Source organism: Octopus bimaculoides, chromosome 4 (assembly GCF_001194135.2).
Source record: "Octopus bimaculoides isolate UCB-OBI-ISO-001 chromosome 4, ASM119413v2, whole genome shotgun sequence".
NCBI classification, from domain to species: Eukaryota; Metazoa; Mollusca; class Cephalopoda; order Octopoda; family Octopodidae; genus Octopus; species Octopus bimaculoides.
The window spans coordinates 18,566,990-18,579,276 of NC_068984.1; the positions used below are offsets into that span (position 1 = coordinate 18,566,990).

General features: G+C 33.1%; 1 protein-coding gene across 1 annotated transcript in view; it reads left to right on the top strand.

Moving 5' to 3' along the window:
- The window catches only part of LOC106881370 (kinesin-like protein KIF13A), a 696,895-nt gene that overhangs the window by 647,299 nt on the left and 37,309 nt on the right, over nt 1-12,287 (top strand). The window contains 1 exon segment of the mRNA XM_052966922.1: nt 11,475-11,564. Within this exon segment, the coding sequence (XP_052822882.1) occupies nt 11,475-11,564 (90 nt within the window).

The window sequence follows — 12,287 nt, forward strand, 5'->3', positions numbered from 1 at the left end:
AAGCAGAAGGGTTACATTCTAGTTGATAGAGATACTCAGAAGTTTTTGATGAGAGGAAGAGAGGTAGATGAATCAATTGGGATTAAATGAAAATAGTTGAAATAAGAAGTTCACAGAAATAGAGGTCACTGTAATAAGAGCTGAACAAATAAAGAACACACATGACAGATGTTTTTTTTTTTATGTGGTTCAAATATGCACTGTCTGGCACAATGTACATTTTTCTCAAATGTGTACACAGTTTTGTTGTTTTGGGTGGATTCGAAACATGTAGAGACCAAAGCAGCTGTTCAGTTCTAAAATGTTTTCTAGCTCCTAAAAAGAAACCCAAGAAAGCCAACAACAACAGCCATTCAACAAAACCTCACTCAAATCACACCCTGACATCTTAAAAGACAGATTAAATAATGCAGTTTCTAAGATAGGCTGATCATAGAATACCTTTGTTCATTTGTTTGTCTCTTCAATCTGGTTTTATGTGGGCCTGTAAAACAAGTCCTAGTTATAGTACATTCCCATGATGTCCTGAGGGTTAGTCAGCGTTAACATCTGTTAAGAGTGTTAAGGTTTTTGCCTGAGTAATGAAGATGTAAATAGTAATATTTATTGTGTCCTGAGTTTAATATCAGTTGCTATTTTCATTTTGTTTTATCTCGATTTTCATTTGTGTTTACATTTCTAAAACCCTTATAAAAAGGCATGAACTTTCTGAGTTTCATATTTTAGCCTCCCTAAAAAAATCTCAAGTTTCTTATCCCCATCAGAAACAATCATCGTTATTATTATTATTATTATTATCATTATTATTACCATTATTATTATCATCATTATTATTACCATTATTATTATTTTTATTATTATTATTATCATCATCATCATTATTATTACCATTATTATTATTATCATTATTATTATTATTGTCGAGCGGACAAAATTGTCAATGCATTGGACAAAGTGCCTTGTGGCATTTAGTTACAATACTTTTCTTTTGAGTTCTAATTTTGTTAAGGCTAACTTTGCCTTCCATCTTATTGGGCTGATGAAATAAAGTACCAGTTAAGTACTAGGGTCAATGTCATTGATTTTCCCATTTCCTCATTTAATTGTTGGCCTTGTGCCAAAATTCAAAACAATTATTATTAATTACTATATAAGCTCCTTTAGTTATTATCGTAAATTAGTGATTATAATAATTTGGCAATTTTTTTTTTTTTTTCATTTATCATTTCTTTTTTTTTCTCAAATCAAATAAAGGAAATAATCATCCCATGGTTATGTTTGGCACCTTGCAATTGCTATGTTTGTTCATCTCATTGGCTATTTGTTTAAAATTGCATGAAATTATTTGTCAGTCACAAACTTAATTTATTTGCATAAACCATTTCTTCTTCAGATATTTCATGATGCTGTTTTGTATTTTTGTTTGTTTGTTTGTTTGTCTAGTTATGTATTTGCTGATGTTGTTTGTTTTTTTCTTCACTTTTATTTCTTTCTCTTTCATATTTTGTCATGTCTGTGTTTTTCTCTCTTTTATAAATCTCACTCTCTCTTGTAATAATTGATGTGTTTAATAACATTATATTTTATTTACAGATTTATTGTAATTATTTTATAACAATGTGGTGACTTAACATTTTTATATTTTGTGGCTATTGTTGTTGTTTTATTGAAATATACCAAAGGTAACACCACGATTAAAAAACCAAGTAATTCACTCACATGTTTTCCTTTCGTTTAAAACTTAAAACTAACACAGCATCCACTTTCAGTTAGAGATAAATATTACCTTTTATCTATTTTCATTTATTTCCTCAACTCCCTCCTCCTTTTTAACTCTACAAGAATCCTATTAAATATTTTTGTAACTAGTTAAACAGTTAGAAGTATACTTAACATTTTTTGGTTATTATGTAATACCTGTCTGAATAGCTTGGTAGATAATTGAATGGCTCATTAATTGATTTGTGTATGTGCATGTCAGAGAGAGAGAGAGAGAGAGAGAGAGGAAGAGTTGATGTTGAGGATTATGGCTGCTGAGGTTGATATAATCTTCTAGTCTACTCTCCCAAATATCACACCTTGTGCCTATAGTAAAAAAGATTATTATTATTATTATTATTATTATTATAGATGTTGCACAGTATACAATATCAAGAGGTTGTTGATTGAAGATATTGTGTTTATCAGGGGTTTGTACTGTTTGTCAGGTCACAACAAGGACCTCACAGACAGTACTTTACGCAATGTGTGCAGTTCCAAGTAATGCCGACTTTTGCAATACATCTAGATTGTAGGGTATCTCTTATTATCATTAATATTATTATTATTATCATATGTTGTTCTTATTAAGGCAGCAAGCTGGAAGAATCATTAGAGCATCTGACAAATTGCTTTGGAGAATTTCTTTCAGCTCTCTGCAATCTGAGTTCAAATCCCATCATAGCCAAGTTTACCTTTCATCCTTTCAGAGTCAGTAATATACATTGAACACTAAATTTAAGGTCTTGTGTCTATAATAGAAAGAATTATTATTATGAAGGTGATGAGCCAACAGAATCTTTAGCAAGCCAAACAAACTGTTTAGCCCCAACTCAGAACACACATTGTTGGAACAAGTATTGCAAGGCATTTCATTGAACGCTATAATGATTCTATCAATCCACTGTTCAAGACTGCTATTTTATTTATCCACTCTGAAGAGATGACAAAGTTAACCTCATCAGGATTTGAACTCAGAATGCAAAAAGCCAGAATGAAATCCCAAGGCATTTCATCCACTGCTCTAACAACTTTACCAATTCATCACGATTGTGTATGTGTATGTATGTACATACATATATACATGCATACATAAATGAGAGGTAACTCTCTAAATGAACATGGACTTAATAGACTTTATCATCTGATGAACAGAAATCAATGAAATAAGTCCAGGTTTAGTACTGAAGCCCATATAATTGAGTAAAATCTTTAAAGGTGACACCCCCAGCATGCCTGCATTCCAGTGACTGAAACCTGTTAAAACAAGAAGTGCAAACAGTTAAACATATACCTCTGTGTGTGTATGCCTCAGTGTTTCATTTACATTCCACTGAAGGTCTACTTTTTTGCTATGCATATTTGGGAGAACCGTCACTCCTTCAGCTATAGGAACTGAAATCAACACACCACAACATGAAGCACTGGATGTGTTTTAACTACAGACACGGCAGTAACAGGATACAAACTGCGTGCATTTTGGCTTCCAGTGTGCCACATTTAATGCTCAAATAGCTACAACATTTGTGTAAATGCATATTTCATTATACATATATATATATATATATAAATGTTTATATGTGAATACCTATATGTGTAGATATAGATTCGTATGTGATGTATATATAAATATATGTGTACAAATGCAGGAATGTGTGAGTGGATATGTGAGAAAAAACAAGAGCTATAAGGAAAACAAACAAAAATGATAGTGTCATGGCAACTGTGCAGAATTGATCTTAAAATGTCTCTGTAGTTGTATCAAGCCTCTAGGCTTCAGTCAGTCTTGCTTCATATATCAAGATAATAATAAAGAAAATTTCAACTTCAGAAGTGATGTTGAGGAGACCAAATTATAAAAATAAACACAAAACTTTCCATGCAGACTTACATGGGAAGCTGGATAAATGTAAATCTCTAATTCGTATATGTTTGTGTGTTTTATAGAAATACATGCATATGTGTGTGTGTGTGTGATGCAAAAAAGTGGAGCCACTGTTGATAACTTCCTTGACAAAATTTCCATGCAACTTGTGTGACAAAAAAATTTAAAACAAAACTCAAGGCAACGTAGTCATTTAAGAGCCTATAGCAGATAATCTGACAAATCTGTTACAGGCATGTCTATAATAAGAAAGTAGTTATGCACAAAATCAAGTTGACAGCCACTGTGTGTATATTTTGATTTCACTGAGGCGTAGCAATACTAATAATCAGTTGTTAAAGCTCAGTATACTTAAGCTTTTGAGTATAGTGTCAGATGAGTACTGAGCAAAGTATCAATTAATGAGTGACAAAAGAACGGTTTCATGAGCTTATAGCTATTTCTGTTATAACAAGCATTGCATTCAGAGCTGAGTACTCCAAGGCAGCTATAAGGTGTTGCTTGAGCACTCAGCTATGAGTACACTCTTGTAGCAGAAACAGATGCAAACTTATGAAAGCGATTGCATAGCTCTTGTTTCATCATTTAATAATTGATATATATATATAATTTGTGTATTGTAGTTTGTTGATCATAACATATAAACTATAAACAATGTTTGGAACTCCAATTTAAAAGGTCCATATGTGAGGAGCAAATGCTTTATGATTCCATGTTTCTTACTGTAGTTCCATTCCAATTACTATAAACACAGGCTACAAATATAAAACGACTGTGGAAATTAATCTTTACATTTATTCAATACGTTTTTACATGTAATCCAACAATACTATTTGTTATGTAATAATGTTTAAGTATTTTCATTATATAACAAATATTCTTGCAAATGAAACATGTAATACGTATTGAATAAACATAGAAATTTATATCCTCTCTTGTTTCGAATGTGGTGTGTGTGTGTGTGTAAAGAAAACCACTCTAGTCTAATGAAACTAGTAATGATCTATACCATTAAATACCATTTCAGTAAAGTTTATGAAATAGAATAAACTTATGTGCCCCTTAAGAGAAGGGAATAAATTCCAAGGTTTTCCTTTCAGGTAAGGCTGTTCGTTTGGAAGAAATGACAAAATGTATTGGAAAGCTATGCACAAGGCTAAAGATGATGATACCTTAGTGAGTTGGGTTTGCAGCCAAGTAAAGATAGTGGTGATTGGTCATATGACAGGAAACATTAAGATAGAAAGGCCAATTGGAAAACCACTACACTGTAGAATGACTTTGCTAGAAATAGAGCAACCAAGTTGAAAAACGAAGGACAATTCTATAAAAAAAAAGAAATAGAAATGAATGAACAGCATTTTGGGCAAATGTTCTTTGCTGTAGCCTCAAGTCAGTCTAACCTTGGGAGAAAAATTGAATAGACAGAAACTTTATATATGTTTGTGAATATTCAAATGTATGTGTGTGTGTTTGTGTATATGTTTATATATATGTGTTCATTGTATGTATATAATGTCTATGTTTATATTTGTATGTGCATTTCTATAAATGGTCGTGTATGTGTGTCTGTGCATATATAATTTGTGTATATGTTTGTGCATGTATATATATATGTGTTTGTGCATTTTTGTATTTATAGACACATGTGTATAGCCAAATGGTTAAGAAATCTGTTTCACAGTCATGACTGTCTAAACTCCATCCATACTGCTAAATGAGATCTTGAGCAAATATCTCTTGCAATATCATTGGATGGATCCAAGCCTTGTTAGTAGAATTGAGTAGATGGGAACAGTGGAAGCTGGTTGTTAAGGCAAGAATAAAATGATTTTATTCAGCTAAAATGTTCAACTTCTTTACTTGAAGCACAAATGTAAATATATCTGTTTTATTGCAAATGGCTGGTTGCTACCATTCACCCAGAGTATACCGTAATACACACGGGTGGAAATATAATAATTTCATAGCTCTTATGATTCCAGTAGTTGTCAAAGCAAAGTGCCTGGTAAAGGGCATCAATAGCTGTGTTACCTGTACCAGGCATGTGTCATCATCATTCAACATCTGTTGTCCATGCTTGCATGGGTTGGAAGTTTGACCAGGGCGGGTAAGCTGAGGGGCTGCACCAGACTCCAGTCTGATTTGACATGGTTTTTTTCAGCTGGATGCCCTTCCTAACACCAACCACTCTGAGAGTGTAATGAGTACTTTTAAGTGCCACCAGCACGGGTGCCATTTGCATGACACCAGTATCTGCCACGACTGCGATTTTGCTCGACTTGATGGGTCACATGCTCAAGCATGGCATATTGCTGAAGTGCACATTGTATGCCAAGAAATACTATATCCAGCAACAGAAATTATTTGTAAAGGCAATAAAAATTTCTTAAATTTGAAGAATGGAAACTTTTTTAAAAAGTTGTATTTTCATTTTTAATATAAATAATAAAATTAGGTCAGGTGTCATAATTCTAGATAATAATTCTATATTTATTATGCGCCTTTTTCAAGCCTAGCCAGGCTCATGGGCCCGGTTTCCCGGTTTCTATGGCGTATGTGTTCCCCCCCTCCCCAGCTGGATGGGACGCCAGTCCATTGCAGCATTACTCAAGAAACAGGAAGAAAGAGTGAGAGAAAGTTGGGGCGAAGGAGTATAGCAGGGGTTGCCACCACCCCCTGCCAGAGCCTCGTGGAGCTTTAGGTGTCTTCGCTCAATAAACACACACAACACCCTGTCTGGGAATCGAAACTGCGATCCTCCGACCACGAGTCTGCTGCCCTAACCACTGGACCATTGCACCTCCACAATTATTCTATATGCCAATGACAAATCTTATTTTTCATTTGTCCTCTACTTTTGTCACTAAATATAGATGACATGTTGATCAGTGTGTGTTATAATAAAATATCTGACCACTTGCTATGACTGCTATTGTCTCCTTTTATTGACACATTCCTAACAGATTTCATTGTGGGTGAGAAAGAGTTCTGGTTTATTTCACTGTGAAAGTGACAGGTTTATTGCACTGTGAAAGGATACCTGAAATTGTAATTCCAGAAACATGAGTTTCAGCAAGTAATGAAACTTCAGGAAAGGTAGGTGAGAAAGGGACATTAACTATTGAAGTCTTAAGCAGATGAATACCGTGTAGGCATTTCACTGTTTTACAATGGTAAGTAGAATTTAGCTGAGGTTGGTAAACATCAGATAATTATCAAGGGTTTTCAATTTTCCCAGGTCAAGTTGCAGAGAATTATTTTCTATTTTGGTTGTTTGGTAGAGCAAACCAATGTTCCATGTAATGTTGAGTTTTTTTTTTTCTGACAGAAATATATTGAGCCAAGTTCCCATCATGCTCCCCATTAGTTTTGTCAATGATATAAATATATCATTTATAATATATCATTGTCAATGATATCAATATATCATTTATAATATATCATTGTTAATGATATCAATATATCATTTATAATATATCATTGTCAATGATATCAATATATCATTTAGACGTTTATGTTCTTTAGTTCAGTCTAGAGGAAGGAGAGGAAGAGGCTGTGCCCCTGGCCCTTGTAGTCTCTCTGGGATCAATGAGATCGATGTTGTTAACAATTTGCTTCAACTATCACAAGTTGACAAGTTCAGGATTTACATGTGCAGGAAGGGAATTCCAGAGGTTTAATGTTTCTGGAAAGAATGGACTGAGCATAGTGGTTAGTATGGGACCTGAGGCAATGGACAGAGAGTGAGGGATAAGTAAAGAAGAGACTAGTTAGTCAAGAGTGCCAACTCTGGAGAGCAGATCTTGTAGTAGCAGTAGAAAAGCTGAAGGAAGAGACCTCATGCTTGTTGGATAGTGGTTGGAGTATATTTGTGAATGAATTTCATACCAATTGGTTCAAAAAGCCTTGGACTACTCAAATTTCATTGTCAGTAATTATACAACCCATCACTCTTAAGGCATTATTCATACCAAACAGTAACCTTGTAAAATGAAATATTTACCTGTCACCTTGAAATACATTGTATCACTTACAGCCATTGTTAAATGGAATCTAATGGTGTACAGCTTTCATATCTAATTTGTTGGAGAATTTATTATACAAAATAGAACACATAAGATCTTTCAACATTAGGTTGAGGAAAACAGCAAGATTTAGTAGCAATTGATTTTAAATTGTTGTATTGGTGGGATCAGGACATTGGAACAAGTAACATTAAGATGGCTTTTAAATGAAATGATTGTTGTATTTAAACATAGGAGGTTATTTTAAAAATCATGTTCTGTAACTGTAGAGCAAAAGTTAAATGAAACAGTTAAATACTCCTAACACACAAGATGGAAGATGAAAAAACAGTCTATTTGGTTTTAGCTGTCCTGCCAATTCAAGGACGTTGCTGAAATGTTGGGAATGAGAAATTCATGCAACTCTCTAAATCAAGTGAAGCATCAATATATTGGCGAGCCAAGGCAATGAGCTGGCAGAAACATGAGTATGCCAGGTGAAATGCTTATCAGTATTTTGTCTGTCTTTACATTCTGAGTTCAAATTCCATCAAGGCCGACTTTGCCTTTCATCCTTTCAGAGTTGATAAATTAAGTACCAGTTGCATACTGGGGTCGATCTAGTCAACTGGCCCCCTCCTCCAACATTTCAGGCTTTGTGCCTAGAGTAGAAAAGAATATATTGGCTAACCTTATATACAATGATACTAACATTTTTTTCAAGTCCATTTCTTAGGTGTATCCTTGTTGTAGCAAAAGATGGTTGGTGCTGAAGTTGTGGCATTTTCTGACTGACATGATCATGAAAAATGTTCAGCCCTTTTGCTGTTGTACCAAGTTTCCTTCTTCACTGAACAAATAAAGCTGTCATGGTAGGAGCTAACACAGAAAAATCTTTAGGTCGATTTGTGGAAACAGTTTACTCATTGCTATGAAAACTAGATTCTATTTCAGCTAGAGTTTCAGACAGGGCATATAGAAAGAAAGGAAGAATTACTACCAGTAATTCTGTGAGCAGCTTCCAGAGAATGAGCTTTGGTGATTGCTTGTTCCAATTTCAGTGAGAAGTTCTCAAGTAGATGAGTCTCTAATGCTCTCCTTTCAATATATATTACCAGTCACAGCTTGAAATATAAAGTATTTGTTGAGATTGTATTGAATTGTAACATAAGATTCTGTTTGCTGTTTTTGTAACAGCAACTGGAATCTACAAAAAAATTGCATTCTGTTTAATGAAGATTAAGTTGAGAATAATTATTGTTCAATCTGCAATGTCTGAAGACTGAAGGTGAGATAACATTACCAAGCAAAATGAGTCTTTGTTATTTTGTGAAGTCTGGGAATTCAGCAAAAATACTTAGGAATGTAGTTTTTTTAGTGTGTCCACTCACTGTTTGTATGCGATGGAATGTTGTCAGAGTGATGTGCCAGAAGAAATTTTTCTTTTGTCATTGTATTTCACTGCAGAAAAACATGTCTCAGAGAAATTTCTGATTGACATTGTGAAAATAATTGCTTTCAGTTTTAGCTGAATAAATTGTTGCGACGAAATACAGTTGCCAGAATCAAATTGTTTTATTTGGTTGAAAGATTCAACTTTAGTATTTGAAGCACTAGTGTAAACATATCCGTTTTGATGCAAATGGCTGGTTGCTAGCCTTCGAGTAAGGTATATCATATTGCTTCTAGACCGAAAGTAGCAATTGTGATTCCATAACACCCATCAGATAAACTTGCTTGTTATTAATTCAAAGAGGCAAGTATGCCACACACTTTGTCATACCGATTCTGCTTAGAGATTATGTTAAGGACACAAGTATCATGGAACACTCAGCCACTTATACATACATTGTGTAGAGAACTCAGTTGATAAAACAACTGGAATATTCATTGAAACTAATTAAGGACAGTTTGTTCTATTATTTTATATACACGCATGTGTGTATATTTTTGTATGTGTATATGCATATTCATATATGTTTGTTTTTGTGTTTGTTGGTTTGCCTATATCGTGTCACTATATATAGTATGCGTATATATTTGTGAATATGTGTATTTGTGGATCTACTTATTAGAATGTTCAGTATGTGTTTTGACCAGCTACTTGACTCCACTTGACCGGTACCGAACTTGTGAAAAAACATATATGCCCCAGAACCACACAGAACTAGAAGCCATTAATTAAATATCATCCTAGCATAATAAGATTATCAATGAAGATAATCTTGCAATATCAATATATATATATAATCACCATTAATCTTTAGACATGTTCAGCCTTATAAGAATGAAGAACAATTCAGAATAAAGAGACCCAAGATATAAAGGATTCATAGGCAACAAGAATATCAAGCATTCCCATCATCAGCTGCCTAATAGATATCACTATGGTTTTGACACCTAGGCAGTACTATTCAATCCAGCAGTGTCAACAGTATTGAAAACAAATGCTGCCTGAAAATCAATAGACATGTAGCAAGAGTGACATGTCCATTATGTCTACACTTTCTTATCATTACAAATACCATCATTGAATGTAAACAAAACCATATGAACCTGTAGCTCCAAAGCTAGAAATTAAAAAGTAGTGTCTATAAAACAAAGAAATTTCTTCCAAAAAAGGACATTGCCATTTCAAAAACTATAGAACAAAATAGAAATAGCAAACAAAATGTATTGAGCAAAATTTACTGAACCACCAACACATAACAGAAAATAATGACAACCCAAGGAATATCAAACCTAGAACTTTAAACATATAAATTCATGAACACAGATGAGTAGATATACTGTTTTGCATCCAATAACATGTTCCAAATATGAAAACACTCCTAAAACAAATTGAATGTGAACTAGCATAACAGTATACCTTAAAACCAATGTCCCCAAACCATGTGCAAAGGAAAAGACTAGCAAACATCAATATCTACTAAATAAATATTTAACAATAGAAAATAAATTAACCTAATAAATCACTTATTAAAAAAATTATATAAAATAATATAGATATAACAAAAACTTCCAAATCATAACAAATTACTAATATAAATGAATGACCTAACTATAAACAGACTGAATAACTTTCCATTTAATCACATGGCATTAAATCCTTGTGATTTGGGAACAATTCAAACTAAACCTATAAACTATTGAATAAACATAATTATAGAAAGAATTTAAACAAATATTTTTGCTTAAAACCCATGATTTTTGAAAGAGCCTTTTGTATTATTTTTATATATGTTTTCTGCAACCATTTCACCCTTTGAATTTTAAGAACTTACAGGTTTTTTTTATAGTCTAAGTCTTGATAAACAACAGCATTAGTATAAAAGTAATACTTCAGCTGTGTGATTTATCCAAGAACCCAAGTTCAGTTAGACTGTAAACCATACAGTTTTTCTTTATTTGTTTTTATTTTTATATAGATATATTGGGATGAAGCTGAATGTAGGTTTGTGAACGTCATAGATGTTTACTTTTTCAAGGGTTTTATTTTATTATTTTTTAATTGTATTTTTTCTATCATGCTGGCATCAAATGGGTGACTGACTTTTGCTGTCCGAAAACAAGTTGGTTGCACCCTACATATGTATGTGTGTGTATATATATATGTATATACACAAGTATATATGTTTGTATATATGTATAAATGTAAGTAAACATACACATGTATGTATGTGTATGTGTATATATACAGACACACACATATATGTAGATATATATATATACATATATGTATTTGTCCTTATCAGATATGCAAGCTATTAATTATTACTTTCAAATAATTTGTAAATACTCTGATTTATTTTTGTTGTTTCCAGCCCGTCCGAACTTTTTGAATTTACGCAGTAACACCCAGAGTAACACTGCTAAGCGTACGTTTAAACTTCTCTCTCATTTCTTTCACCATGGTAGTACACATTTTCGGTACTTCTGCATGCCTGGATGTTGTCCTCCTCCATTCTTTTGGCTGTTATTGGTGATACAGTACAATGTTCTTTCTACCCTTTCATCATACTTTCGAAAATGTCATCCTTCTCTATATTTCAATGTTTCAGACAGAATCATTCACAGTTATTCACTGCACTACTTTTTCGGCTTATTGTTTTCTTTATTTGCTATTAGTTTTCACTTTTGCATGATTTTGAAATAGTCTTCTGGGGATATTTTTACAAAGTTGTTGCTTATATTTGTAACTTTTGTTTCATTTCTTTTTCTTTTTTTTTCCTTTTTCTTCTATTTAGTTTTCATATAAAACACTGCCAGTTTTTATGGAAGATTTTCTTTTCATTTGTTGTGTGAACTAAGCATACTTCTCTAGCTTTAATATATATACAGCTTCATTACATAACTGAGTAGGCATCTAATACAGTTTAGTGTTTTCATCAAATTCTCAGTGTGTGTGTGTGTGTGTGTGCACATGTGTGCAGTTGTGTGCATGCCAGTGATTAAGTGTGAACTTCAGAAATATAGAATGTTAACATAAATTTGGTCACATCCCTCTCAGTTTTGAATTGAAATCCAGCTGGGTCTGAATATATTTTCTATATACCTAGAATATGGGAATTAGACCCAGTAATATACTGAAATAGATTCAGTTGACTGTACTTGGTCTCTCCATTATAAAAGCTGGT